The sequence below is a fragment of the Pararge aegeria genome, chromosome 15, assembly GCF_905163445.1.
Source record: "Pararge aegeria chromosome 15, ilParAegt1.1, whole genome shotgun sequence".
In the NCBI taxonomy this organism is placed as follows: domain Eukaryota; kingdom Metazoa; phylum Arthropoda; class Insecta; order Lepidoptera; family Nymphalidae; genus Pararge; species Pararge aegeria.
The window spans coordinates 1463545-1490840 of NC_053194.1; the positions used below are offsets into that span (position 1 = coordinate 1463545).

The 27296-nt window shown below is 38.9% G+C and overlaps 1 protein-coding gene across 1 annotated transcript; it reads right to left on the reverse strand.

Moving 5' to 3' along the window:
• Positions 1-110: 110 nt before the first annotated feature.
• LOC120630029 (integrator complex subunit 7) lies at positions 111-20618 on the reverse strand. Its single transcript, XM_039899150.1, has 17 exons — positions 20473-20618; positions 19974-20388; positions 18971-19083; positions 18040-18173; positions 15572-15760; positions 14901-15058; positions 13679-13805; positions 11826-12001; positions 11314-11499; positions 10480-10610; positions 8628-8860; positions 5928-6076; positions 4708-4909; positions 3665-3876; positions 2637-2715; positions 883-1077; positions 111-278 (listed from the first exon to the last, which is right to left on the reverse strand). The coding sequence occupies exons 1-17, from the start codon at positions 20558-20560 to the stop codon at positions 222-224; spliced, it is 2844 nt and encodes a 947-aa protein (XP_039755084.1). The 5' UTR covers positions 20561-20618; the 3' UTR covers positions 111-221.
• Between the last annotated feature and the right edge of the window lie 6678 nt (positions 20619-27296).

Sequence of the window (27296 nt, forward strand, 5' to 3'; positions counted from 1 at the left end):
TTTATTGTTTAGATTATTTATTCCTCGATATGAAGTTATAAATCTTATTTTCATTCAAAGATATAACAGTATTATATTATTTTGGAGAAATGAATGAAATGAAAGAGAATTTAATAATTTTAGCATTATATTTCATTAAAAAACAATGTATTGTACTTATAGTTTAAAGTTAAAGATACCAAACTATTAGATATTATACACGATTACACTTTGTTCGTATTTCAAAACCTCCCGCGCGTTGTCTGAGTGTTTGCTTTGGTGCTGGGATCTTCGTGAGCCTAAAATGAAAAGGAAACAACTAAGTTTATTTCGGAAGGATCTTAACTGAGACAATGAGGAGACAATTATCTCCCAATTATCTCATACAACAGAGGATAAAAATATATCTTCTCCCACAGCTTTATCAACTCTCAGAGCACTGGAGCACAAGTGGAAATTGTATCCAAATAATAAATGCATTATAATAAACGGGGGTAAACTTCTATTCCACGTTCCCGTGCTTTAGCAGGTGGACACGTTAATTATTTCCCCATCAGGGGGATGGAAGGTAAATTTAACATTACCCCGTTTTTTATGTAAACTTGTAAATAGTAAAATAACACAAACAAAAATGCACGAAAAAAATAGCGTACGGGGACATGGTGTCTATGTACTTATCGATGGGATACTGACTCGAGTGCCTGATAGACAGTGGTGTGCATTTCATCATGCACAAAAGCACTGCCTACCCAAAAATGTTTGTATAACTCATAAATGCGAAGGATTTTTCCACCTTCCTTCTTTATGCATACCATGGTCAAAAACCTGTGCACGCCACTGCAACTAGGGAGACAAGAGTTATGGGGTAGGTTGCCAATTTTGCCATGTTTTTCCCCTTCTTACCTTTATAACGATGGAAGTTCTGGGCCCTGTAAGCCACAGTTCTCCGTGTTCGTCAACGAAAGCGGCCTCCACTGCCACCGTGTAGAGGCCGGGCGTGGAAACGCTCACCAGCTGCTGGGCGGAGAAGAAGTCCCGTACCGGCGCCACGGTCTGCACGGCGGTCAACGTGGGTGGGATGTTTGTGAGCTCAACCGTCTGCGAGGGAAATGAAAAAAAAATGAAAATACACTTTATTGTAAACCTAACAAAAATGAAATTATAAACAAGAACAACAATAAATAAAACTGGTACAATGGGCGGCCTTATCGCTAAAAAGCAATCTCTGAGGGAGCGTCTCGTGAACAAATTATTCTTTTTACACACTTTATTTGTAACCAACAACATAATAAGAAAAAAGAGTAATAGGACCACAGAGCTAAGAACATACAGACACCATTGTGAACGTAATGAAAAACTCTCAGGCATGCAGGTTTCCTTCACCATTGAAACAAGTAAAGTTTGAATTCCTTAGAACGCACATAACTTAAAAAAGTTAGAGGTGCGTGCTGGGATTCGAACTCGGGCCCCCGAAAGTAAGTCGAAGTACTATGGCCGCTTCATCATCAAATAAACTGCTTCACGTCCACAGCTGGACTAAGGTCTTTAGTAGGGAGTAGGACTCGTTTGATGTCGTCTGTCCGCCTCATTGGGGTGAACCTACGCTGCGTTTACAGGTGCGGGGTCGCCATTCCAGTACCTTAGAACCCCGACGTGCATTGGTTCTCCGAGCTATGTGCCCCGCCCATTGCCACTTCAGCTTCGCAACTCAGCGAGCTACATCGGTAACCCTAATTCTTGTACTCTTGTAATCTCCTCATCTCTGATTTCATCACGAAGATACACTCCTAGCATAGTTCTCTCCATCGCCCGCTGAGTTACCCTGATGCTCGTTTTCACTATGACCTAGGAATCGCCTTAATCGAATACCTTGTGATTTAGGTGATTCCTAGAGAAAAAAACGTTTCGCGAAATCTTATGTCATGTCTAACGATGTTAGACGCCGTCTAAATTCGGCGGATCGTAAAGTTCAGGATACTCTTAAACTGACACATGACACATGACAAAAATACAATATCGTTTTCAAATCTTAATTCCATACCAAAAAAAATAAAAATAAACGTATACGTACATATGTAGACGCGTCAGTAGTTATACTTCTCCGGCTTAACAAGATATAAATCTTTTCTTAAATTTTATCTTTCGAATTATTCTACGTTTGTAGAAAAAACAACACTAACAATAGAAAAAAGGTATTTAATTCATTGTTTAAGTACAAGTTTTAATATAACGCATTATCTAGTTATCTCATTATTGGACAACCAAGTTTCACTCAACATTATAACTTGAGATTTTCGTACATTTGAATCAATTAAATTACCAGGATGAGCCCGCAAACATTGACAATTGAATGTACACTGTCAAACCTTATAGCTAACTTCAGTCCTAAAATTTACTCTCATCATTTTTCCCTAACGCACCAAAAGAAGTATAACTACAAAATATGATAATACAAACACAAAACAACCACACTAGAAAACGGGAATGCGCCTTCTTATAAGGTCCATAGTTAGAGACCACGTTTCAGATCCGTAAGTCATCACTTGGAACACGCACAGTTCGAAGACTTTGGTCTCCTGGCATTGTGAAGGCAATAGTATTTTCAAAGACCTATTAATCAAGTTGGTCGCAGCTACATTATCGTCTTAACTACTTGCCTTCTCGTTGGTGCGCGGGTGTGGAGTCGCAGTAACTGTGATCTGTACACCTTTCACTTGGCGCTTCGGCTTGCGTTTGCTGAAACAAAATACCACGTTCTATCATCAAGATTGCAGTCAAGGTCTAAATATAGTGGAATAAAAAAAACAATTTAAGAAAAATTAACATGCAACTATTGCAATTATTACGCAACTGAAAACAGTTGCATAAATAGCTACTTTTACTTCGTTACATAAACAGCAACGACAGTCAATGTTTTAGAGTATTATCGTGAGAAAAGTTCATAATGTGAATGTGATTAACGGCTGGACTATGAATTTTCGTCACAGTTTGCGAGCGACGATGGTGGTGATGATCGTCACGCGCTTCGGTACAATTCATACGGTGTCCTTTTGTCGCAATAACTCATGAGCGATTATGAACTTTACGTCCATATTAATAAAGTTCTCTATAACAAAGGTGTATTGGTAATAATGGATAGAAGCAGGCATTACTTTGGGAAATTCCATGATATATTACTATAATTAAGCCTAATTAGCTATACTCCGCGAAAAGCCGGAGAATGTAACAATTATTCATTGTAAAGTCAACATCTCCTGAGGATGTTTCGCTCGCTCGAAACGTGCGTAGAGGGTATATTGCGATTATTACGCATTTGAAAATAGTTGCATAAATAGCTACTTTTACTTCAACATATAAATAGCAAATAACAATAAATATTTTAGCGTATTATCGTAAGGAAAGTTCATAATATGTGATTAACAGCTGAATTATGAATTTTCTTCACAAGATAGAATTCATTAGTAGATCTGTTCTGTGTGGAGTATAAAGATTGAAGAAAACCTTTCTATTATATGAAGCTGTCTCGTTAATTTCGGCCATCAGTGATATTTTCAAACAAGAGAACTGTATTTTGTTAAAGTTGGCTGTTGATCAAAACGACTCGCCGCGCGAGCAAATCTTGTAAGTCAGACAGATTAAAAATGTGATGACTTCAGAGTTGCATAAATAGCCAGTTTGGGGTTACCTCTCCGGCGGCGGCAGAATGACCCCCTCTAGTTTGAGCGCCAGGCGGTGCGCCAGCGGCAGCGTGGCGGCGTGGTCGGCGGGCGGCGGCCGGTGCGCCGGGCTCAGCGACACCCGGCACAGCGCGCCGCCGCCGCCGCCGCCGCACACGTCGCGCGGCCAGCACGTGCCCACCGCCAGCGCCAGCACCGCCGCCAGCACCGCCTCCGCGTGCTGCGGGCACTACATTGTACCAGCTGCCGTGCTGCGGGCACTACATTGTACCAGCTGCCGTGCTGCGGGCACTACATTGTACCAGCTGCCGTGCTGCGGGCACTACATTGTACCAGCTGCCGTGCTGCGGGCACTACATTGTACCAGCTGCCGTGCTGCGGGGACTAAATTGTACCAGCTGCCGTGCTGCGGAGACTACATTTTACCAGCTGCCACTTCGGCCGTGCGTGTTGATTTCGAAGAAAAAAAAAACGTGTATATACTTAGGTACACGCGTTAGAAGTTATACTTCTTTGGCGGAACAAACACTCTACTCTACTCTACTCTCATCATTTTTCCCAAACGCGCCAAAAGAAGTATAACTTCAAAAAAAAAATAGGGACATTATAATTCAAATGAAAGGCATTAAGTTTGCAGATCGTGCTTAAAAAACAAACACGCAACACTCACACTCAGACACACGCACACGAACACACAACACTCACATACTTAATATTTTCAAATTTTTATCTACCCATACGAAAGCGGAGCGGGTCACTGGCAATTTTTTAAAATAAATATATAAACATACTACGACAATACTCACATCGCCATCTAGCCCCAAAGCGTAGCTTGTGTTATGGGTACTAAGATGATTTATGTACATTTTTACGAATTAAATACACAAATACCTACTTATAATATACAGATAAACACCCAGACCCTGAAAAACATTCATGTTTATCGCACAAAGATTTTCCAGTTGTGGGAAACGAACCCAGATTGGACTCATAAAGCAGGGTCGCTGCCCACTGCGCCAATCGGCCGTCATAATAAACATGTTAAACTTACCCTGTGAGTAACCCCAGGGTTGGTGGTGGGGTTGTCGAACAACTTAGCGGAGATTTTCGCGAGGGCAATGGATGGCGCCAGAGCGATGGTCTCCTCCAGGCTTGTGGCCTTGAGCTCCTTGCCAACGCACTCCGGCCTCTCCTGCTGGCTCGACGTTATCCGGTCGAGGAATTGAGCCAGTTGAGCGTAGGTGTGTTGCGAACTGGCTTATTGGTTAAGGATTGTTCGGGATAATAATGCTTATAAAACGTAAGGTTCATGAGTTCCTACATGTTTCACAGAACGACAAATTCAATTTTAAATTTTCCGTCACACTTGCTCTTCACGTGGATGTTAATTCATCGATATGAGGCTCAAATCCAAGATATTAACCTCCTCCTCGTCTCCGCCGGGATTAATAATTCGCAAAAGGGTACAAATTGAAATTAATGGCCTGTCACCCCCAAAATATAGAGAGACACTTTGTGCAAAAGAAATAAATCCTAGGAAATTGGGCAAACTGCAAAAATGGTTATTTTCTGAGAACGTTTTTAAAAGTTTAGCCGGTTTTTTTACTTTGCAAGCGTGATGAATCCTCGAAAACTACGTATGAAAGGCGAATGCATTGGTTATTAAACTATCGGCTTCCTTATCGGCTTAATGTAAAGACCTCGCCTGTAAAATGCAATGTACCATACTCGTTGCATAATGTACTATTGTATTATCAAACCGTTACCAGTCCACTAAAGGGTCTTTCAGAATTCCATCGTTAACCAAGTGATATTGAATTGCTTAAATCAAAAACGCTCATAACTCCGAAATCTTTGTGTGTGTCGGGGTTCAAACTCGATCCCCCCGAAAGGGAAGCAGAGTTATAAACAACTGGACTATGACTCGTTACATTAACGACGGCCGATTGGCGCAGTAGGCAGCGACCCTGCTTTCTGAGTCCAAGGCCGCGGGTTCGATTCCCACAACTGGATGATGTTTGTGTGATGAAAATGAATGTTTTTCAGTGTCTGGGTATTTATTTATATGGTAAAAATATTTTTGTAGGTATATTATTCATAAAATTACTCTTCTGTTATCTTAGTACCCATAACACAAGCTACGCTTACTTTGGGACTAGATGGCGATGTGTGTATTTGCGTAGTATACTATATACATAATATATATACATGTTTTTTTTTTTAATTTTCATTGTTCATTGCATAAAACGAAATAATTTTGATAAAGGATACATATTGAGTTGCCTCAGCGTAGAGTGGTCGGCGTGGAAGGCGGTGCGCGCGATGGCGGCGTAGCGTTGAGCCACGTTGGCCAACGCATGGGACGCGCGTCGCATTGCGCCTGCGCATGCACCCACTTTCGCAGCGGGATCTCGAGCCGCCTACACATTAAGATACATTTGGCGACCTCCCTGGCAACACAGTGTTCGATTCCGGCAGGGGAAATTTAGGAATTTCTAATTTCTGACTTTTCTCTGCTCCGGTCTGATAGAAGTCTTTGGGCGTGGCTAGTTACCACCCTTTTTTTTTTTTTTTTTTTTAAGCATATAGACAAGTGCTTGACTGCAATCACACCTGATGGTAAATGATGATGCAGCCTAAGATGAAGCTCGCTTGCCTAGAAGATGCCTATTCACTCTTGATTTGAAGGTACCCAGATTATAGGTATCAGGGAAGACGGAAGATGGGAGGGCATTCCAGGCCTTTGCGGTGCGGATCAGAAAGGAAGAAGCAAAACGCTTCGTACGTATTGATGGTATTTCAACCACGTAACGGTGCAGATTCTTTCGGTGCCTCGCAGTTCGATGGTAGAAAGGAGATGGTTTGACCAAATCGAATAGCTCCTGAGCACACTCTCCGAAATGTATCTTGTAGAAAACAGCCAGACAAGCAACCTTGCGCCGGTGTTCAAGGCTTTGAAGTCTACTGACTACAAGGTCGTTGCCAATGAGTCTCCTAGCACGACGATCCACCGAACCCTACTGACAAACACGCGTGACTAAGCGATTTAGTGTTCCGGTGCGATGTCGCGTAGAAACCGATTAGGGGTATGACTACCATACTCCCTAACAGGTAAGCCCGCCAAGACTGCATCATCACTTACCAGGTTAGATTGCAATCTAGGGTTAACTTGTAGTGGAATAAACAAAAAAATATGCCGAGCCTTCCAAAATGAGCTACAGAACCAGAAGACGAAGAAGAAAGTCAGTTTGGGTGCCATAAAATTCTACTAAATTAGGTATTAAAATACTCGTGTGATAAACCAACATCCGTGTTTTAATACCCCTTATTATACAACAGTTGCATAAATAACATTTATATATTTTTTTTGTATTGGAAAACGTTATTAGTGGTGATGAAATAACAAATCAAACAATTGAAGAATGAATACTCTCTTATTTTTACATCATAAAGACAATTTACAGAAGTGCAAATACAATACAGCGATGGTGGAAGGTACAATAAGGCGGCCTGGTTGCTACTCGCGATCTCTTGCAGGCAGTCGAATTTTATGATTAAGTTTTTTCTCTCATTTATTTTTTATACAACGTGTAACCGAATTACCAAATAAATTTGAAGGATGCATAAAGAATATTTCACAAGGAATCACCCTGTAATAATATTAAATAAAAACAAGAATGATACATAAATACAACAATGATATTATCGTTGCTATAAACAATTGACACCATGTTCACTTTTCACTGCACTTCATCCTTGCCGAAAACATGTAAATGTATTATTGTATAGAAGCTGTCCACGCGGACGCATCGCTCACTCAAGTAGGAGAGAGACAGATGTCGAACGCGGAGGCCGACTGTGCCTCTTTGTCGCTCGTTCCGCGCTCTCGCTTGCACTTCAAGCCTTGAATGGAACGCCTCAGAGCGAGGTAACGCCGCATACGTCATGTTTTTTCGTGCGTGCAGCCGGCTCCATCGAATTAAAAGACGTTGTCACGTCAAAAATTCAATCATATAGCGGGGCGATGCGTCGCCACGGCCTATGTCCCCACGCCAAAAATCAGGTTTACCCTCCGCCAATAGTATCACATAAAAACAATTGTAACTAATATAAACAAAGCTATCTGAGCCGGCGGGGACGGGAGGCGTACGTCACAACACCGTCACAGCGAGAGACCGTGAGCGGTGGCATCCTTGTATGGTATTCCATCAACACGCACGAAACGTTTTTTATCCAAGTTTCTGATACGTGCCGCTAAGATGTGGAACGCCCTCCCGGCCACTGTTTCCTGCCACGTATAATTTGAGTACCTTCAAGGCTAGAGTGAATAGGCTTTTTCTAGGCAAGCGTGCTCCAACCTAGACCTCATCATTGCTTTCCAACGGGCATGATTGTCGTCAAGCGCTGGCCTATCGTTAATAAAAAAAAAAATAGGCATTAAAACACTTAAGTTATAATATTATAACTTCGCCTCGTGTGATAAACCAACATTCGTGTTTTAATACCCCTTATTATAAATCAGTTGCACAAATAACTCTTATAATTATTCTACTTTTTGAAATAGTCATGACTGTCGTCAAACGCTGGCCTATCGTTAATAAAAGAAAAAAAAAAATAGGCATTAAAACACTTAGTAGTATTATAACTTCGCCTCGTGTGATAAACCAACATTCGTGATTTAATACCCCTTATTATAAATCAGTTGCACAAATAACTCTAATATTCTACTTTTTGAAATTGTCATGACTGTCGTCAAGCGCTGGCCTATCGTTAATAAAAGAAAAAAAAAATAGGCATTAAAACACTTAGTAGTATTATAACTTCGCCTCGTGTGATAAACCAACATTCGTGTTTTAATACCCCTTATTATAAATCAGTTGCATAAATAACTCTTATAATTATTCTACTTTTTGCAATAGTCATGACTGTCGTCAAACGCTGGCCTATCGTTAATAATAATAAAAAAAAAACCTGCGCATGCGCCAGGGCGATGGCGGGCGGCGGCTGCGTGCACAGCGCGCGCGCGGCCGCCGCCGTGCTGGCCAGCGCCGCCAGCGCGTGCGCGCGCGCCGCCGCCCACGCGGGCGCCAGCGGCGAGCACGCGCCGCAGCCGCCGCAGCCGCTGGAGCAGCTGCCGCCGCTGGACACGCCGCCGTCGCCGAACGACTCCCAGCCCGCGCTGGCCTCCTCCAGCCCCGATATCCCTGACACCGATCGCCTCGACTTATTCCACTACAGGTCAGCAAAGTTACTGCGTAGCATACTACGACAATACACACATCGCCATCTAGCCCCAAAGTAAGTATAGCTTATGTTATGGGTACTTATATACATAAATACTTTTAATATAAACATATTCATCACACAAACATTTTCCAGTTGTGGGAATCGAACCCGCGGCCTTGGAATCAGAAAGCAGGGTCTCTGCCCACTGCACCAATCGGCCGTCTAAATTAAGCTTAATTTTCATAATATAAAATAATAAATAAATATACTACGACAATACACACATCGCCATCTAGCCCCAAAGTAAGCGTAGCTTGTGTTATCGGTACTGAGATGACTGTTAAATATTTTTATAAATACTTAGAAGTTAGAATATACATATAAACACCCAGGCTCTGAAAAACATTCATCTCTCATCACACGAAAATTTTTCCACTTGTGGGAATCGAACCCACGGCGGCCTTGGACTCAGAAAGCAGGATCGCTGCAAACTACGCCAATCGGCCGTCCAAGTTACAAGTGGTGCTGGAGGAGAATGCTGCGTGGACGGCACACAGGCACGCATTGGATATAGCCAGGCGTTACTTTGCGGAAATCTGCTATACTTCGCGAACAGCAAGAGAATCGGTATGGTGTGATTTATAATTTCTTCAATCCACCACCACCAAACAGATCCTCGGCAATGTACGCGCGTTTCGCTCCGAAACCGGAGCATCCTCTGTTGACTTTACAATCTTAACAATTATTCATTGTAACCGGAGTATCCTCAGGAGATGCTGACTTTACAATCTTAACAATTATTCATTGTAACCGGAGTATCCTCAGGAGATGCTGACTTTACAATCTTAACAATTATTCATTGTAACCGGAGTATCCTCAGGAGATGCTGACTTTACAATCTTAACAATTATTCATTGTAACTGGAGCATCTTTAAGATTGTAAAGTCAGCATCTCCTGAGGATACTCCGGTTACAATGAATAATTGTTAAGATTGTAAAGTCAGCATCTCCTGAGGATACTCCGGTTACAATGAATAATTATCTCATAAGGATGCTCCGGTTGCAGAGCGAAACGTGCATAGAGGGTACATTTCCGAGGATCTTTTTGGTGTGGAGTACACGGATTAAAGAAATTAAAAATGACACCATACAGATTCTCCTGCTGTTCGCGGGGTATAGCAAATTAAGCTAAATTTTAATAATATACTCAGACGGGTGGTAACTAAGACCCAACCAGACGAGACCACAGAAAAATCAGAAACTATAAATTCCCCAATTGCTCCTGCCGGGAATCGAACCCAGGTCCACTCCGAACTCCACTAACCGCTGCGCCATGGAGGTTGTCCTTTATGCAATTCATTTTTGGCCAGCTGTCGCCTGCGGCTTCGTACGTGGTTGACTTCATGAATGCTGCGGGAACCGTATATTTAGAGGATTAGGGTTATGACTATCATATTCCCTAACAGGTTAGCCCGCTACCATCTTAGACTGCATCAACACTTACCACCACCAAGGGCTAACTTGTAGTGGAAAAAAACGAAATAATTATTTTTTTACATTTTAATAAACACACCAGCAATTAATGCAACCAGCTTACCCTCTTCCAAGAGCTTAGAGTCAGCAGCGGCGGCCCTGTACAAGGCCGTTAGCCAGCGCTGGGCGGACTCACTGGGAGCCTCTTCAGACAAACGTTTGAGTATATCCGCCGCCAGACTGTGGTGGCCATATCTGATATAAAATCATTTGTGGGATTAAGTATACGCTTTTATAATATGATTCCTAAGGTAATTTTGGACCTACCAATGCATAAAATGTAATAAACAATTTTTTGATTTTTTTTTTTTTTTGATTTATTTTTGAATTATTTAATAAAAAAGATATATAAATAAAATTCAAATAAATATACACATCGCTAGCTAGCTCCAAAGTTAGCATAGCTTGTGTTATGGGTACTAAGATGACTGATGAATATTTTTTAATGAATAAATTTACATACATGCTTATAATATACATATAAACACCCGGACACTGAAAATAATTCATGTTCATCACACCACTGCGACAGCTAACCGCCAACGCAATATATGAAAGCAAGTGGTGGAATTCATCTGCACAAGTTAGAATAAATATACTTTCAAATTGTAAAACTTTCGTAAAAAGCTGACTTTCTACTAAGAATCTGAATCTTTCTTTTATGTGGAAGCAAAAACTTCTTATTAGATATTTTATTTTTATTTATAAGGGATACTTATAGCTTCTAATAACAGTAGGTAGAAGGACAAATAAAGTAGCAGAGAATAGCAAGTTACAAGTTTTCACAAATATCCACAAACGACACGAGGTCGCGGGCATCCGCTAGTAACATTATAAATCAAGTATTTGAAAGCAACAGAAGTAATCTTATATCAAAGCAAAGTTCATCAGTTCTTACCTTAAGCAAGCCCTCGCAACTCTATATCTGGTCCACCCATCAGCACCTTGGATGGCGTCTTTGATCTTCAGCTCCCAAGACCTATTGATCCTCCGAGATAGAGCTGCTCCGGCCCTCTCTTGGAGCAGGACTGTGCATATGAGCACCAGAGTGGTACCATCGTAGGACGGGTCTTTGCAAGCTTCCCTAAAAACGTATTTCGAGATAACTTTTTTGTTATAAATAAGTACACACGACTCCGACAATACTCTTACGCCATCTAGACCCAAAGTAAGCGTACCTTGCACTATGGGTACTAAGATTACTGATGAATATTTTAATGAATAATATACATAAATTATACTTATAATATGCATATAAACACCCAGACTCTCAAAAACATTCATGTTCATCACAACATTTTCCAGTTGTGGGAATCGCACCCACGGCCTTGGAGTCAGAAAGCATGGTCGCTGCCCACTGCGCCAATCGGCCGTCAAAACTTCATATTCGACAACTTTTGTTATGAATACCTCGCATGCTGCAATGCTGGTAGCAAATGTGGCAAAGCTGGTGCTCCTAGGGCTCCGAGCGCGGCCAGGGCTTCCAACAGGGCCGCTTGACGCGGACCCCCGGCTCCCATCTGGGCCCCCACTACTGCAGCGGTGCGTTGAGCGTAGAGATCTGGCTGGGCTGTGCTAAGTTGCACCTATCGCCAATTAGAATGACGGTTCAAGTAACGATATTCAAATGTGTCATCTTGTTAAACCATCGCCTATAAGCAGAGCAAAACTTCACAAGGCATGCTAGGAACACATCCTCCAACATGCCGCCCTGTGACCATAAATTTGAGGCGTAGGTGGTAAGCCTCATGCGCCTGTAACTACACCGGCAACCACACCCTTCACACCGGAACACAGCATTGCAACAATGCTGCTTAGCGGCAGAAATAAGCATGGCGATAGCACTACCCAATAATTGACGGATCAAGCAGATGGTCTACCTGACAATAAGTGGAAAAACATATACATAATTCACGCAGCAGGCAGGAGACAAAAACTATATCCCCTGACAAGGGATTTTATAAAGTGGTTAAATAAACAAACTTTTGATAACTATAAATTCAAATTTTCCAGTTATTTTATTAAATTGATTAACATTTTTTTATAAATTTATTAAAAATTTTCGGAACCGACAGGATTTGAACCTGCGACTCTCTGGTAATCGCGGCCTGAGCGCTTTCGCCAATTAAGCTACGGCTCTCCTAAAAAAATTGATAAATTCCTCCAAGTGTAGGTAAAAACACTAATAAAAATTATAAAATTGAATAACATTTTACAAATACCCCAATAATTATTAATTAGTTAATAAATAGTTTTCAAGAAACAATTCAAATTATATTTGATTAATAACCAAAAATACAAAATTCAAAATTAATTTATTTTAAGTAGGCCAACTTTTGAAACGTCAAGTCTGTCTGTTTGCAGTGACTCTACCACAAGTTTGGAAGGCAGATTCTACCGAGAAGAAGCCGGCAAGAAACTCAGCAGTTGCTCTTTTCCAACATCAACAATTTACATTTTACATTTTAACATTCATTTTTATATCTTGTGAGAGCTGAAAGTGGAGCCGGATGCTTCCAAGCAACCTTGTCATTAAGAAATTCATCAATTGTATAGTAACGTTTATTACAACACGTATATTATTTGGATATTATTTCCAATTGTGCGCCAGTGCTCTGAGAGTTGATAAAGCTGTGGGAGAAGATACATTTATATGCTTTCCCCGTTGAGATAATTGTCGTGCATCACGTTTTTTATATCAGAATAAGTTCTATTTATTTATTTATTAAGGACACAAACAATATACATATTTACCATATACAGTAATAAACTTGTACAATATTTAACACATTTCCCTTATATGTACATCTATAACAAGTGACCATGACATTCACAAAAATTTATAATAATAATGACATGTAAACACAGCAAAAATAAAAATAATCATAAAGATAGGAAGTAATAGGTGTTCTGTATGTAATATCTATCTTAAGGGAGGGCTCACCGATAGGTAAGCGATAAGCTGTTTTTTTTAAATACCGGGTAAGAGTTATGAAAAATGTCGATGCCAGGTAATAATCGTGATATTACGTTGGATACAGCACATATGCGGGCTATCGGAGCTTGTTTTCCAAGATGCGTCCTAGCGAATGGTATATGAAAGGTTTTTCGTGTTGGAGTTGTACAATAACGGGGATGTCTACTTGGGACAGAAAGATAGATCCGTTCAAGTAAATTACTGCACTTAATTTTATTGTTTTCTTTTAAAACAGTTTAACAAAATAAAAGTTTCATTTTCTGTCAATGAGTTAATAACTTCATACCAAGCAGCGCAGAGCGATCCGCAACGGTTTAATATTGTTCTGGCCGTTGGGTATCCCCGTTGCGATTACCAGCGACTCCAGAGCCAGCATAAGATCCGCGCCTTCCACCGGTAGACATTCCTCATAACTGCAAGCCCAAAATACATATTGTTACGAAACTGCTACAAAGCAAGGGGGCGTGGCCAACATCACACCACCGAGATGATGGGGCCGCGCGCGGGTAGCGTCTCGACGGCTCAGGGCGCCATCGCTCTCTTTTGCTCGAAAGGTCGGAGTGTACAGACGTGTTAGGAATTTACTTTAATTATTTGGTGTATTAAATCTTGTAATCAATTAAAATAATAAATGTTGTGTTCAATCAGTTTATTTTTTTATTCAGATTAGCTTCAGGTCTTTAATAATATACAAATTTGGGCACTCTTAACAAAAATGGTAAGAAGCGAATCATTTTGGTACGAATTTTGTTTTGAAAAAAATCGAAACATTAAACAAAAAAAAAAGTATAAAATGTGATAAATTGGTTATGTCATGTTACCAGTATATGTGTTAACTTTGTATCGGAAAGAGCGAGACCTCCAGATACAGGTTTTTTCCAAACTTAAATGGAGGTCTTAGGCTCTTAGCCTATTGTTTTGCAATGAAATTGAGATAACAAATAAATTTTTTCTCATTTTTCATTTTCACGAATTGGGCCCCCCGAAATTAAAGCCGAAGTTCTTCTGGGCTATGACCACTTGTATAATGCTATTTTAGCCAGTACATATTTGAAAACTTAATGTATGTCCATAAAAATATAACAAAATTTAAAAAGAAAATGGGACTGTAACAATATTAATATTAGAAGCAAAAATAAACAAATCACCGAATTAAATCTTTGAGATGTCTCTCAATAAGTTATGAGTTGAAAAGCTTGGGTCTGAATTGCTCTAACTTCATAGCTTAGTAATAATGTCCTGCGAGATGGTTATAACAAAAAAAAAATACCCGGCTAAGTTTGTTGTGGGCTCTTCTTAGACCATGGTGCGTTTGGAACCCTCGTAGCTTTACGTTAAAGTTGGCGAACGAAGTTATCACCATCCCCTTACAATTATGTAAACATATGTATGAACGCTTCATAAATGCCTGTGATAGGCCTACATGACTAAAGAGATTTTGAATTTGAATTTATATATATCAAAAGCGGTGGCGGTATATTTTTATTCTTGTGGCAATCGAGAGTTACCAGTGCACCACGATCCTGGTGAGGACATCCGCAGCAATGGCAGCTTGCTGGAGGTCGACGCTTAGCGCTGCGTCGCTGCAGAACTGCCTCAACGCGCTCGGGGAGGTCCCGACCGGACTGCCAGCTGACGTGCACACGGCCGGGCAACGGACCAGAATCTGGGGAATACCATTTTTAACCCCCGACGCAATAAATTTGGGGGTCGCGTCCGCCATTTGCGAAGTTTATATTTTAAGCTTCCCTAACTTTTATTGGAAATATATACACCTGACATTGGCTAATCTGTGTAAAGCCAGAAGGAAAAAAAAGAAGAAAAAAAGTGGTGTCAAAGGTTTCACGTTCCTGTGTGTCTATCTGTCTATAGCATCGTATTTACCAAAAGGTTAAATTAATTTTTATTTTGTTTTAATTCTTTGAAAGCTAGATTAGTCATTTCATCAAACATAGCACATGTTTGATGAAAATCGGTCCCATCAAATATGGCCGCTGCCACATAATGGCGGATTACATATTTTTCGACAACTACCTTAATTTTGGTGTGAAATGAAAGAGAACACATTGTTTAAACTTATGCATTGGCAGGTCTAACATTACCTCAGGAATCATATTATAAAAGCATATAATCAATCCGTTAAAAACTTTTTTTGGAGTTTTACAAGAGTTATACTGACCTGCATAACCTGTAAGCACAGCATCGTGTGCTCAGGATCCTGGGTGCCAGTCGCTGCGTGAACTAAATCCTGTATGCATTCCGCAGGCCACAGTGCTGCGTGCTCTGCTAACTTCTTCAGTCCGAGCAGCGACGAGCGACGTACTACGGATCGAGCATCATTCATGGCTATACTTAGAAGGAGCTCCACCTATATTTTAAACAGATTTCAACTATCTATACTCTAATCTGATATAAGGTACTTATATAGAATTCAGTGCCGGATTTACCATGTAGCAAGAGTAGCAATCGCTACGGGCCCCGCGCGACAGGGGGCCCCGCATATTTAATACAGCTCATCTCTGACTGACTGACTGACAGTAACGCACACAGACATCGCCTATAGTAATTTACTACACTATTAATTACCCACAAAATTGTAACCTATAGATAGCAAATACGTATTGTATTTAAGATAGATTGAGTATTGAAAATACTCAATCTATCAATATATATTGAGTATTGAATTGTCTTTTACCACTTTATACTTAAGAACCCATAGCAGATCAAGGGCTCTGTTAAAGAATTCGCTACGGGCCCCGCGCTTGCTTAATCAGGAACTGATATAGATAAATTGTATAGATGATTTTTAGTAATATATAACAACAAAAGAAAATATTTTTGGTCCCTTCCTGTAACACTGTTGCACGAAGCATGGCACCTATACCACGTTCATTGTCGTCATTCAATGCGCTCTAGGACAGCAATGTTCGGTGGGATATATTCCATGACGGGTGGACAGCATTGAACCGAGAATTGTTGAGATACTCTGAGATTATTGAATGACCTTTACTTCAATATTAGCAGAGTATCACAATAGTAGACTTTATTAAAATCATGTCTTTAATAATGTTTAATATCATCTTTCATTCATTTGTCTTATAGTTATCCATAAATTATGTAGCTTTATCTAGTTAGTGTAAGTGGCCCTGCCGTACTGACAAGAAGTAAAAAAAATAAACGCTTCGACGGTGAAGGAAAACATCGTGAGGAAATCTGCATGCCTGAGAGTTCTACATAATGTTCTCAAAGTTATGTGGTGTCCATCAATCCGCACTGGGTCAGCGTGGTGGACAGCGGCCTTACTCCTTCTCATTGTGGGAGGAGATCCGTACCCTGTAGTGGGCCGGTGATGGGTCGATATGATGATGATGATGATAGATGCTAAATGATGTCAATGTGTTCATTTTTAACCAAAGCATACCTAGCTCTGGATTCTGGATGATGGATAAGGATACTTATATCCAGAACGAGCGGTCCATCGCGGCTTCGTCCGCGTATAAGTCAACCTTAAAAGGTAGACATATGCTGTCTCGGAATGTTTTAGAACTTTTAAAGGGGAACTACTTTGTCTTACATGATTTTATCGATACTTTAACCGTTTCAGCACGGCTAGCATGGGCAGGAGACAATTATCTCCCCGGGGAAAGGATATGAATTTACCAGCTTTCTCAACTCTCAAAGCACTGCCGCACAAGTGGAAATAATATCCAAATAATGTATGTGTATTTATAAACGGGGGTAAACTTCTACTATTCTATGTTCCCGTGCTTTAGCAGGTGGACACGTTAATTATTTCCCTTGTCAGGCGATTTAATCGGAGGATATAATTTTTATCTCCTGCCCGTGCTAGCCCCGCAGCAGCGGGAGGAAAAACAAGCCTTATTTTTAAACATTCAAAACCAAATTCATTTATTTTAAGTAGGCCTACTTTATAAGCACTTTTGAAACGTCAAGTATGTTTGTTTGTGTGACTCTATCACCGGTTCGGAAAGCAGATTCTACCAAGAAGAGCCGGTAAGAAACTCAGTAGTTGCTCTTTTCCAACATCAACATTTACAATCATTTTGCTATATTGCGGGAGATGAGAGCGAGGCTGGCTGGATTCTTCTATATTATGCTAATCTAGGTCTTGGCGTAATGATATATAGCCTTCCCGATAAATAGGCTATCCAACACTGAAATAATTTTTCAAATGGGACCAGAAGTTCCTGAGAACATTGTGTTCAAGTAAACAAAGAAACAAACTCTTCACCTTTATTTATATAGTATAAGTATAAGATAACAGAAAATACCTGAAAGTAAAGTAATACTTGACAAGTGATTGTAAAGAAAACACTTATAAATATATATTTTCTAGGACTGGATACACTTAATTACATTACTAGAAAAATATTCATGCTCATCACACATCATCATTGCGGAATTGAACCCACAGCCTTGGACTCAGAAAGCAGGGTCGCTTCCCACTGCGCTAATAAGCTGTCCTTTTCATCTGCCAATTTGGATGATAGCATGTGGGTTTACGAAAATGCATTCGCATAAAGATTTGCAACTGGTCTAGGTCACTATAATTTTGGTTTGGCTGTATTATGTGTGAGAAATCTTAATTCCTAAAGAATCTAACTATCTAAATATGAGTCCAATTACCTGATCGGGAACATGCACAACTGTGTCTGCAGCTATAGCAGTGAGCGCAGTGATGGCTGCTCGCACAGAACTTGAAGATGGAAACCTTTCTAGCAGAGATCTGAGCAGCTTGAGTACTCCCTGGGCTCTTACAGCTAAAATAATAGTTAAATAATTTTCCGAGACACAGTCTCAACTAGTTCGGAGAACAGGTACACTTTTTATCTGTGCAAAATGAAACAAAATATGTATATATTTTATGTGTTATGTTTAAGTACTTTTGATTCTGTTTTGTTTTTCTTTATGACACTAAAGCATTTTTCATAATCTGACTTCTAACTACAATATAAACATAAATGTCTGGTTGGATGGATGTCTGTACCAGAATGTCTAAGATAGATTATAATCTGCAATAGCATAGACTACTATAACCTGGACTTTCTGTATAAGTTGTAAAGTTTAAATTTATAATATAATAATTTGTTTTTGTTTTTAAAAGAACAAAGGAACAACATGTTTTTTTGTAGATTACGTATGAAGTTATTGGCAACAGTTATTCAATGAACTTAGTGGGAGGATCCTTTCCTATTGGGTCAGTGATATAACTGCAAGACTGGACTGGACTGGTCAGTGTGTTCATAAAGGTAATACCGCCATATTAATTATGTTTATTATGTCCATTTCTTTCATTATATAGAAATAATTTTATTATGATATTTAAATAACTTTATTTAACTAGATAAAATGTTCAATGTATTAAATACCTGTTTTCTATTGTTAGTGTAGTTTATTCTACAAACGTAGAATAAGGTAAAAGATTAAATTTATGAAAAGATTTTAATCTTGTTACAAAAAAGAAGTATAACTTCTAATGCATGTAAACAAGTACACACACATTTTTTTACTTTAATTGTCCACAAATCAAAACACCATGCACTGCTTATGCACTTACCTCCACCGTGCACTGTTCTCAAAGCTCTCACAAGCTTGGCTCTGCGCTCAGCGCCTGTGCTTTCACATTCCACCATATCCGACAATTTGTTGCACATCGCCACTGCAAATGAGCTAGAACGAATTAAATATTATTTACATTTCTACTCTTAGATTTATCTAGTTTTTAATCAAGTACAACAACTGACCTAAGTATATTGTTGAGTTTCTATATAGCAAGGGAGGGCGTACGTGTGTCAGTAAAACAAGCCAGCTATTAGCACACTGATTAGTATACTATAAAGGTAGGCGGGCGTCGTGGGTCGCAGCACGCACACATAGGTATATATATCCACAACATATATTAAGCTAAATATACTCAAAAGTGCACAAAGTCAAAGTCAAATATTTCTTTATTCAAATAGACACATAGATGGCACTTCTGATGCATTGATTATATACAAAATGTGTACATAGCAGTGAGTAGTGAAAAGTATTGTCAACTTAAAACTAAAGCTACCAAATGCCAAATGCATGCCAAAGGGTTCCAAATGCGCCCTGGTCTAAGAAGAAGCCCACAACAAACTTAGCCAGGTGTTCTTTTGTTAACACCATCTCACATTGTCATTAGAAAATATTTAAGAAGCAACCTGGTTAGAGCAATTGTTCACATCCAAGATCTAAGAGATTGGTATAAAAAAGAATAGATTAAATTTATTACAGTTTACTATGACGCTAGGGCTATATTTTTTTATATTTATATATTATGGAAAGTTCTCATCAAATTCACCTCCCATGACAGACAAAGAAGTACCGCCAAGCATTATAGCATTTCATATGATGCAACTTAGCAACCAATCAGACGTATGGGTTTCATTACTGTCATGCCCCTATCAGATTATCCTGCTTCCATCTTGGACCGCCTCATGTTTACTCCGAGGTTATATTGCAACCAAGGTCTAATTTGTAGTGGATTAAAAAAAAATACAATAGGAATCTAGTTTTCATTAATAAACTAGTCTTACTTGGAATGAGCTGCAAATCTTGTCGTGGCATATATAGCAGCATCCACCTCAACATTGTCATGGCTCTCCAAGCCCCGTCTTATAGCATGATGCACATTTTGCCTCTCAGGTATTATCCCAGCCACGGCACCCAGAGTCCTCAGAGCTAATGCTCTTGCCACAGGATCATTTGAATGTAGAACACTGAAAACCCTTCGTAGAAACTCGTCAACGTTCAAAATCTTGTCTAGATGCTTCTCACTTTGTTCGCAAACACGTAAAACCCATAAGCGTAAAAAGTTATTTCCCATACGAAATACATCAGCCAGTTTTAAAAACGACGAGTTTATTAGTATAGGAAATGGGTATTTTTCGAATAGTCGCGGGAAACGGACTATAGCTTCGCATTGCTCTCCGACTTTGCCAGATCTAAGCCCTGAAACAATCGATTTGTTATAATAAAAATATACAAAGAAGTCCGGTTGAAATTGGGTTTAACAAACGAGGTTATACTTCATACCTTTGTCCAGTTCAGTTAAAGCGGAGTTGGCATCCTGTTCTGGTTCGCCAGAGGTGTCATTAAATGTGTTCATTTTGACTCCAATCATTACAAATTATTAAATAAAAGATGAAAAAAATCAGATATCTAAGAAGTTGTTTGACAACACTGGCACCGCTATTTGACAAATTATTGTTAAATGTCAGATTGACATTGACTAAGAAACGTTCAGAAAGTTCAGAGGCATTCGGAAAGATTTTTTTTTTCGACATTGAATAATTATAAACTTAGAAAAATAGTTATTTAAATTTGATTTAAAATTATTTTCATCCAATATATTACGATTATTATTGTGTCAAAGTTCTTCAAACTAATACAGCTCTGAAAACTAGATGGCGCCACTATACTATTATTTGAACAAACGAACGAAAAGGATATTCAGTAAACGTATCTGAACGCTATGGAGGGTAGAGGTAAGGAGAGTCATCTTATATGGGAGAAAAGTTGAAAAAGTGTCCAGTTGTTGCGCTAAATAACAGTTCAAAAATCCTCCACAATGGCGCTGGTGGATGCACAGGGTATGGTATGAATGTAGCAATCGTAGATGAATTGAAGTATGCCGAGTTAAAAAATTTAATGTTATTATCGACTAAAGTAGTTAATTATTGAGAATTTCAACAACTTACGTTGTACAAAATATTGTGGTAAATATAACCTTACTTCCTTGTATCTCCATACTTCCTTGTTTATTTTTCAAGCCTACTGTAACAATATTTATATTTGGCGCTTCTTTTAAGAGTTACCCTGATGCAAATGTGGCGCCATCCTAATTTAATACATTTTGACGACACTTTTTCATATACACAGATGACTCTCCTTACCTCTATCCTCCATACTGAACGCTAAGGAACTAGAAGATTCCTTTCACCTATAAAGTTTTCATAAACCTATTTTTCTATTTGTTTTGCACATATCTAGGTATAAATGTAAAAAGTACATTGGCTTCACAACCCTTGAGCTAGGCGGTGTAGGTACTTTATTAAATTTTTGTTCTCTGGTTAGTACGGCTAGAATTTGAATACAGTTTTGCGACCATCGTGATTAGCTTATTAGCCATTTGTCCCACTCCTGGGCGTTCCTACTTCCTTTCTGTAACTGAGCTGGTCCGCATAAGTAAGTAGGCTATTTATCGCCATGCTTCGGTATTTCTGCCGCTGTTGTGATTAGGGACATGAGGCTTGAAGGTACGATACCCCAGCTTACCTGCTGGCAGTTATATTATTCCCATAACCATAATCGGTTTCTACGTGGCATCCTACAGGAACGCTACATCCTCCAGACCAGACCAAAGAAAAGTCAATAATTAAGTATAAATTCCAAAATTGCTCCTTCCTTCCACCGGTACTCAGAGCTTCTCGATTCGTTGAGCTAAGTCGCTAGAAGCTAATGGCCGTTTTTCACGAGACACAAGGCAATGCCTAATCTAAGGAGATTACTAAGCGTACATCAACCGTTCACCAATAGTTAGGCATCACGTAAGATTTGGTGAAACGTTTTTTTTCTATAGTCATCGTCTAAATCATTAGGCATTATTACAAAGGCGATGACTTGGTTTAGTGAAAATGGGCATAACTAGAGTTCTTTTACGGATCGCCTAACATGAAGTTACCCCTACTTAACGTTAGGCGATCCGTAAAAGAACTCGAAGTATTTGGAACCCTCGTAGCTTTCGTTTTAAGTCGACGAATTTAGTAATCGCCATCAACTCACTTCTATGTCATATTTCACATGCCTATTTGAATAAAGAAATATTTGATTTTGACTAGATAAATCTGACTGACTGAATTTGGACCGCCAAACAAGCCACACTGAAATCATTTTGTTGTTTTTCATTAAAGCTTCAATACCACCTTATGACTTATATAATGTGACAGTAGCCTAACCACTGGTTATAATACATGTCAATGAAAAAATTTGGTATACTTTTCTATTTTATTCATTTACCAGCTGTTGTTATTACGGTTTTGACCGTAGCGTTAGTTTCCCTGTGATAAAAAAGTCTACAACTCTCCGTCCTTTCAACTAACTATGTATGCCAAATATGAAGTATATTTGTTGCTTAGTTAGGGCGTAAAGGACAAAAAAACAAACATACAAACACAATTTTGCATTTATAATAAATATAAAATTCAAAATTTCTTTATTCATGGCCCATCACCGGAACTTATGAAGCGTTCATACATATATGTTTACATAATTGTGGGATGGTGGACTTCGTTCGCCAACTTAAACCTAGAGCTAGGAGGGTTCCAAACGCGCCCTGGTCTGAGAAGAGCCTTAGCCTGGTATTTTTTTTTTATTATCACTATCTCACAGTAAATATTATGCTATGAAGTGAGAGCAATTCACACCCATGCTTTTTAATCGTTTAAGTAATCTAAATCTGTAATATTAGTGTTTTTATTTATTTAATTATTTATTTTGTTCGTACTAGACAGAGAGAAATTGAGAGTACGACAGATGCAAATGCTAAAGATAGGTAAGTTTAGTATAAAAATAAAATAGGATAAATATTTTTAAAAATCTAATTATTAAGCACTATTCCACATAATCTTTAGGGAAAATATATATATAAGTAAGTTTATATTATTTTGTAAGTGTTTACTTTTTGTTTAATTTAATTCCATGTTGTGTACACATACTTTGGGTTGTAGCTTAGAACAAAACTTGATATTACCTATTTTTAGATCTACTTTTAGTTATTACCTGTTTTATGTACCTAATAACAATCCCTACTAATATTATCTATGTAAGTTTGTTTGTTACGCTTTCACGCAAAAACTAAGTACTTTACCGATCCTCATGAAACTTTGTACACATATTCTTGGAAGTGTTAGAAGTAATATAGGATACTTTTTATCCCGACATTAAGCTCGGTTCCTTTGGGAGAGGGGATGAAAGCGTTTGTCGATTTTACACAATAACTCCGACGAATTATAACCGATTCAAATAATTATTTTTGTACTATAGAAGTTATAATATGCGTTTAATTTTGCTCAAACTGTGGTTGGAGATAGAGGACAAAACTCCTCAGCGGACAGCAGCAAACCTATCATTTAAGGCTTAGCGATACTGAATACTTTTTTTAGAACTACAACTAAATTGAATGCCACATCAAAAAAACGAATTCAAACGCAGACGAAATCGCGGGCAACAGCTTGTAAACAATAAAGTATCTACGTAATATAAAGTAATAATAAATAAATAATAAATAAATAAATATACTACGACAATACACACATAGCCCCAAAGTAAGCGTAGCTTGTGTTATGGGTACTAAGATAGCTGATAAATATTTTTTTTTTATGAATGAAATACACATAAATACTTATAATATACAGATAAACACCCAGACACTGAAAAACATTCATGTTCATCACACAAACATTTTCCAGTTGTGGGAATCGAACCCACGACCTTGGACTCAGAAAGCAGGGTCGCTGCGCACTGCGCCACTAGACCGTCAAAGTAAGGACTACGGTTAACTTACTCGAGAGCTTAAACATCCAATTAAAATACCCAGGTATTAGTTTACCTAGCACATAAACAGTTTGCTAACAGGATCCCGATAATGCTCAGTGTGCGCTCTGAAATTAGCGCCGGGTTCAGACTAGTCTCGGCTCACAAAAGCGAGTAATTACCGCCTCCTGTCATCTGTGACACCGGAGCTACGGCGTACCTGCCTAATAACTTCAGTAGTACGTTATAGTGGCCACATCGTCACAGTAAACCTTGTTAAGTAGTAGGTACTTAACAAGGTTTACTGTGACGATGGGGTCTATTATCTTTATTAACTTACATAGATTTTAGTCTACTATCTGACAGTATGATAAACTTTAAAGCGAGGTCCACACACCTTCGACCACACGAATAAATTAATAATAAATTAATATACTACGACAATACACACACCGCCATCTAGCCCTAAAGTAAGCGTAGCTTGTGTTATGGATACTAGGATAGCTGATGAATTTTTTCATGAATATAATACACATAAATACTTATAATATACAGACAAACACCCAGAAACTGAAAAACATTCATGTTCAGCATACAAGCATTTTCTAGTTGTGGGAAGCGATCCCACGGCCTTGGACTCAGAAAGCAGGGTCGCTGCCCACTGCGCCAACCGGTTGTCAACCCTTGACAGTCGGCCACACGAGAAGTGGTTAAGGCCGTAGTCCACCACACTCGCCCAGTGCGGATTGGTGGACTTAACACATCTTTGAGAACATTACGTAGAACTCTGAAGCATGCAGGTTTACTCACGACGTTTTGCTTAACCGTTGAAGCAATTGAAATTTTAATTACTTAAAACGCACATAACTTAGAAATTTTAGAGGTACGTGCAGGGATTCGAACTCGGCCCCCCGAAGGCGAAGCTCGAGCTCCTACCCAATGCGCTATCACCGCTCGGAATCCTAATATGTAGGTATGATATAGCTACTTTACATGCCTCCTTTACTACAGATTAATGAATATAGCTTCCGTCATTAAGGTTAATTTCCCCGTAGTCAAAACTCGTGAGAAAAATGTATAACAAAGGAGCCCAAAAAAACCACAACAAAGATATTGTGCAAGGTAAAAAGGTTCTAATGAATTTCGAGTCATTACCAAAAATCGTTACTAATCTGTGAAAGATCTTAATAATCTCTGTGGTCCTTCCGGATCTCTACAAAGAATGTTGTGACGTTTTTTCATTATTTTTAATCCGCCATTGTTAGAATACACGCAAAGTAATTGATGCCGGATATGCCTAGGGCGGTTTAAGGGACTAACCCAGTTTAATACAAAGAAACTTTCGTAGAACATTTCTCCGCAGCACCTTAAGCTTGCCAGCAAATTGAACTACATGCAACTCTATTGTTATGGCAATAGGTTTTAAAATAGCATGGTTTTGTGTTTTCTAGTTGCATAAATAAGTTTGTTAGATTTGGCTCCTGGTTTTTGTTACAATAGCTCATTCAGTTGAATGGCTGAGCGGATTATGCGCTATTTCCAGAGTTTCTGCTTTCTTTGGCGAAGGATTATGGGTCTGATGAGGATAAGATATACTTTTATGAGTCAGTAGCAAAGACTAGTTTTCAGTCGTTATCTACGTTACCAAGGGGGCTGTTCTTTTTTTGAGTAAAAATATATTTAGGCTGGAAACTTGTGGATCATATACGTAACCAAATATCGCACTGCTACATGATGTTACCACCATCGCTAAGTAGTAGCTTAAGAAAATGATACTATATTTGATATATTTTGGCATCCTAAGAATGAAGAAAATATTTTTTTAATATACTTAACCAAATATCGCATTGCTCCATGATGTTACTACCATCGCTTAGTATTATCTTAAGAAAATAATACTTATCTTGACATCCTAAGAAAAAGGGAAATATTTTTTTAACAAAACTTCATCAAAAGTATAATAATAGGTACAGCTGTTTGATCTTTTAAGCGATGGTAGAGAGGCCCAAGCACGGCTAGCATGGGCAGGAGACAATTACATACCTACCCGGGGAAAGGATACAAATTTATCTTCTACCACAGCTTTATCTACTCCCAGAGCACTGGCGCACACGTGGAAATAATATACACATAATATACGTTTAATAATAAACGGGGGTTTACTTCTCTTAGTCCATGTTCTCGTGCTTTAGCAGGTGGACACGTTCATTATATTCCGTCAGGAAATATGAAATGCGTGTAAAAGGACTGGGCAATGGGATGCCGGAACAGAAGTGAGTGGAAAGAGAAGACATGTTGTACTGACCCCACTTTGCGTGATAAGGGAAAGGAATAGTAAGATCTAATATATAGGTAGGGAAAGTAAGAAAAAGAAGCTACGAGTTAGTAAACCTAGCGACGACTTAATAACCCAATAACCAGAACCGACGGTTAAAAGTGCTCTCTGATCAGATAGACAACACCAATTTCCTATCAAAATTCAAAATTCATTTATTTCAGTCCTAATATAACCATCTTTGAAACGTCAAGTACGGTTCGTAAAGCAGTTTCTACCAAAAAGAAGCCGACAAGAAACTCAGCAGTTGCACTTTTCCAACATCATTTTTCAATCATTATTCTGTCTTGTGTGAGATGAAAGCGGAGCGGTTTGCTTCCAGGAACCTTGTCATTAAGAAATTCATCAATATCGATCAATCAAAAATACTTTATTGCACACAAGAACAAAACAGAAATAAATAATAGAGAACAAAGTCAATAGTATAGTATCTTCCGGTTTGAATCTACTTTTTTAGTAGAGTACCTAAGTACGTACGGATTTCATGTTTTATCGTACATACCTAATGTAAAACATAACGATATTGCTATCAAAAGTGTAGATCTTATAATAGCCTTAGAATCGTGATACATTAAAGTAAATTACAGGTATTAGGAAAGAGAAAGGAGAATGCGTATCATCAAAGACGTAGCGTTACGAAAAATCTACATACTGTGAAACAACAATAAATAAAATGGCAAATAATTAGGAACATACAGAATCCTCATTCAGCCATTATTGTATGCAGTGTATAGTATGTAAAAACAGTGAAAACGCCCCGCGCACGTCTTACTTTACAGTGAAAAGCGGAATTTTGCTAGCTCACAAACTTTGTCACATTTTCCCATACTAGGGTAAACGTTTACAACATTAGAGGTAAAATTATTACCTTCAACTGCTGAATGGTATGAAGTCACTAGTCGAGAAACACTACTAAACTGGAGTGGTTTTTGATGCTTCAATATTAGTCGTTTACACGGTTTCTGTCTGTTCTTAATTCAGTGCTTAAAAT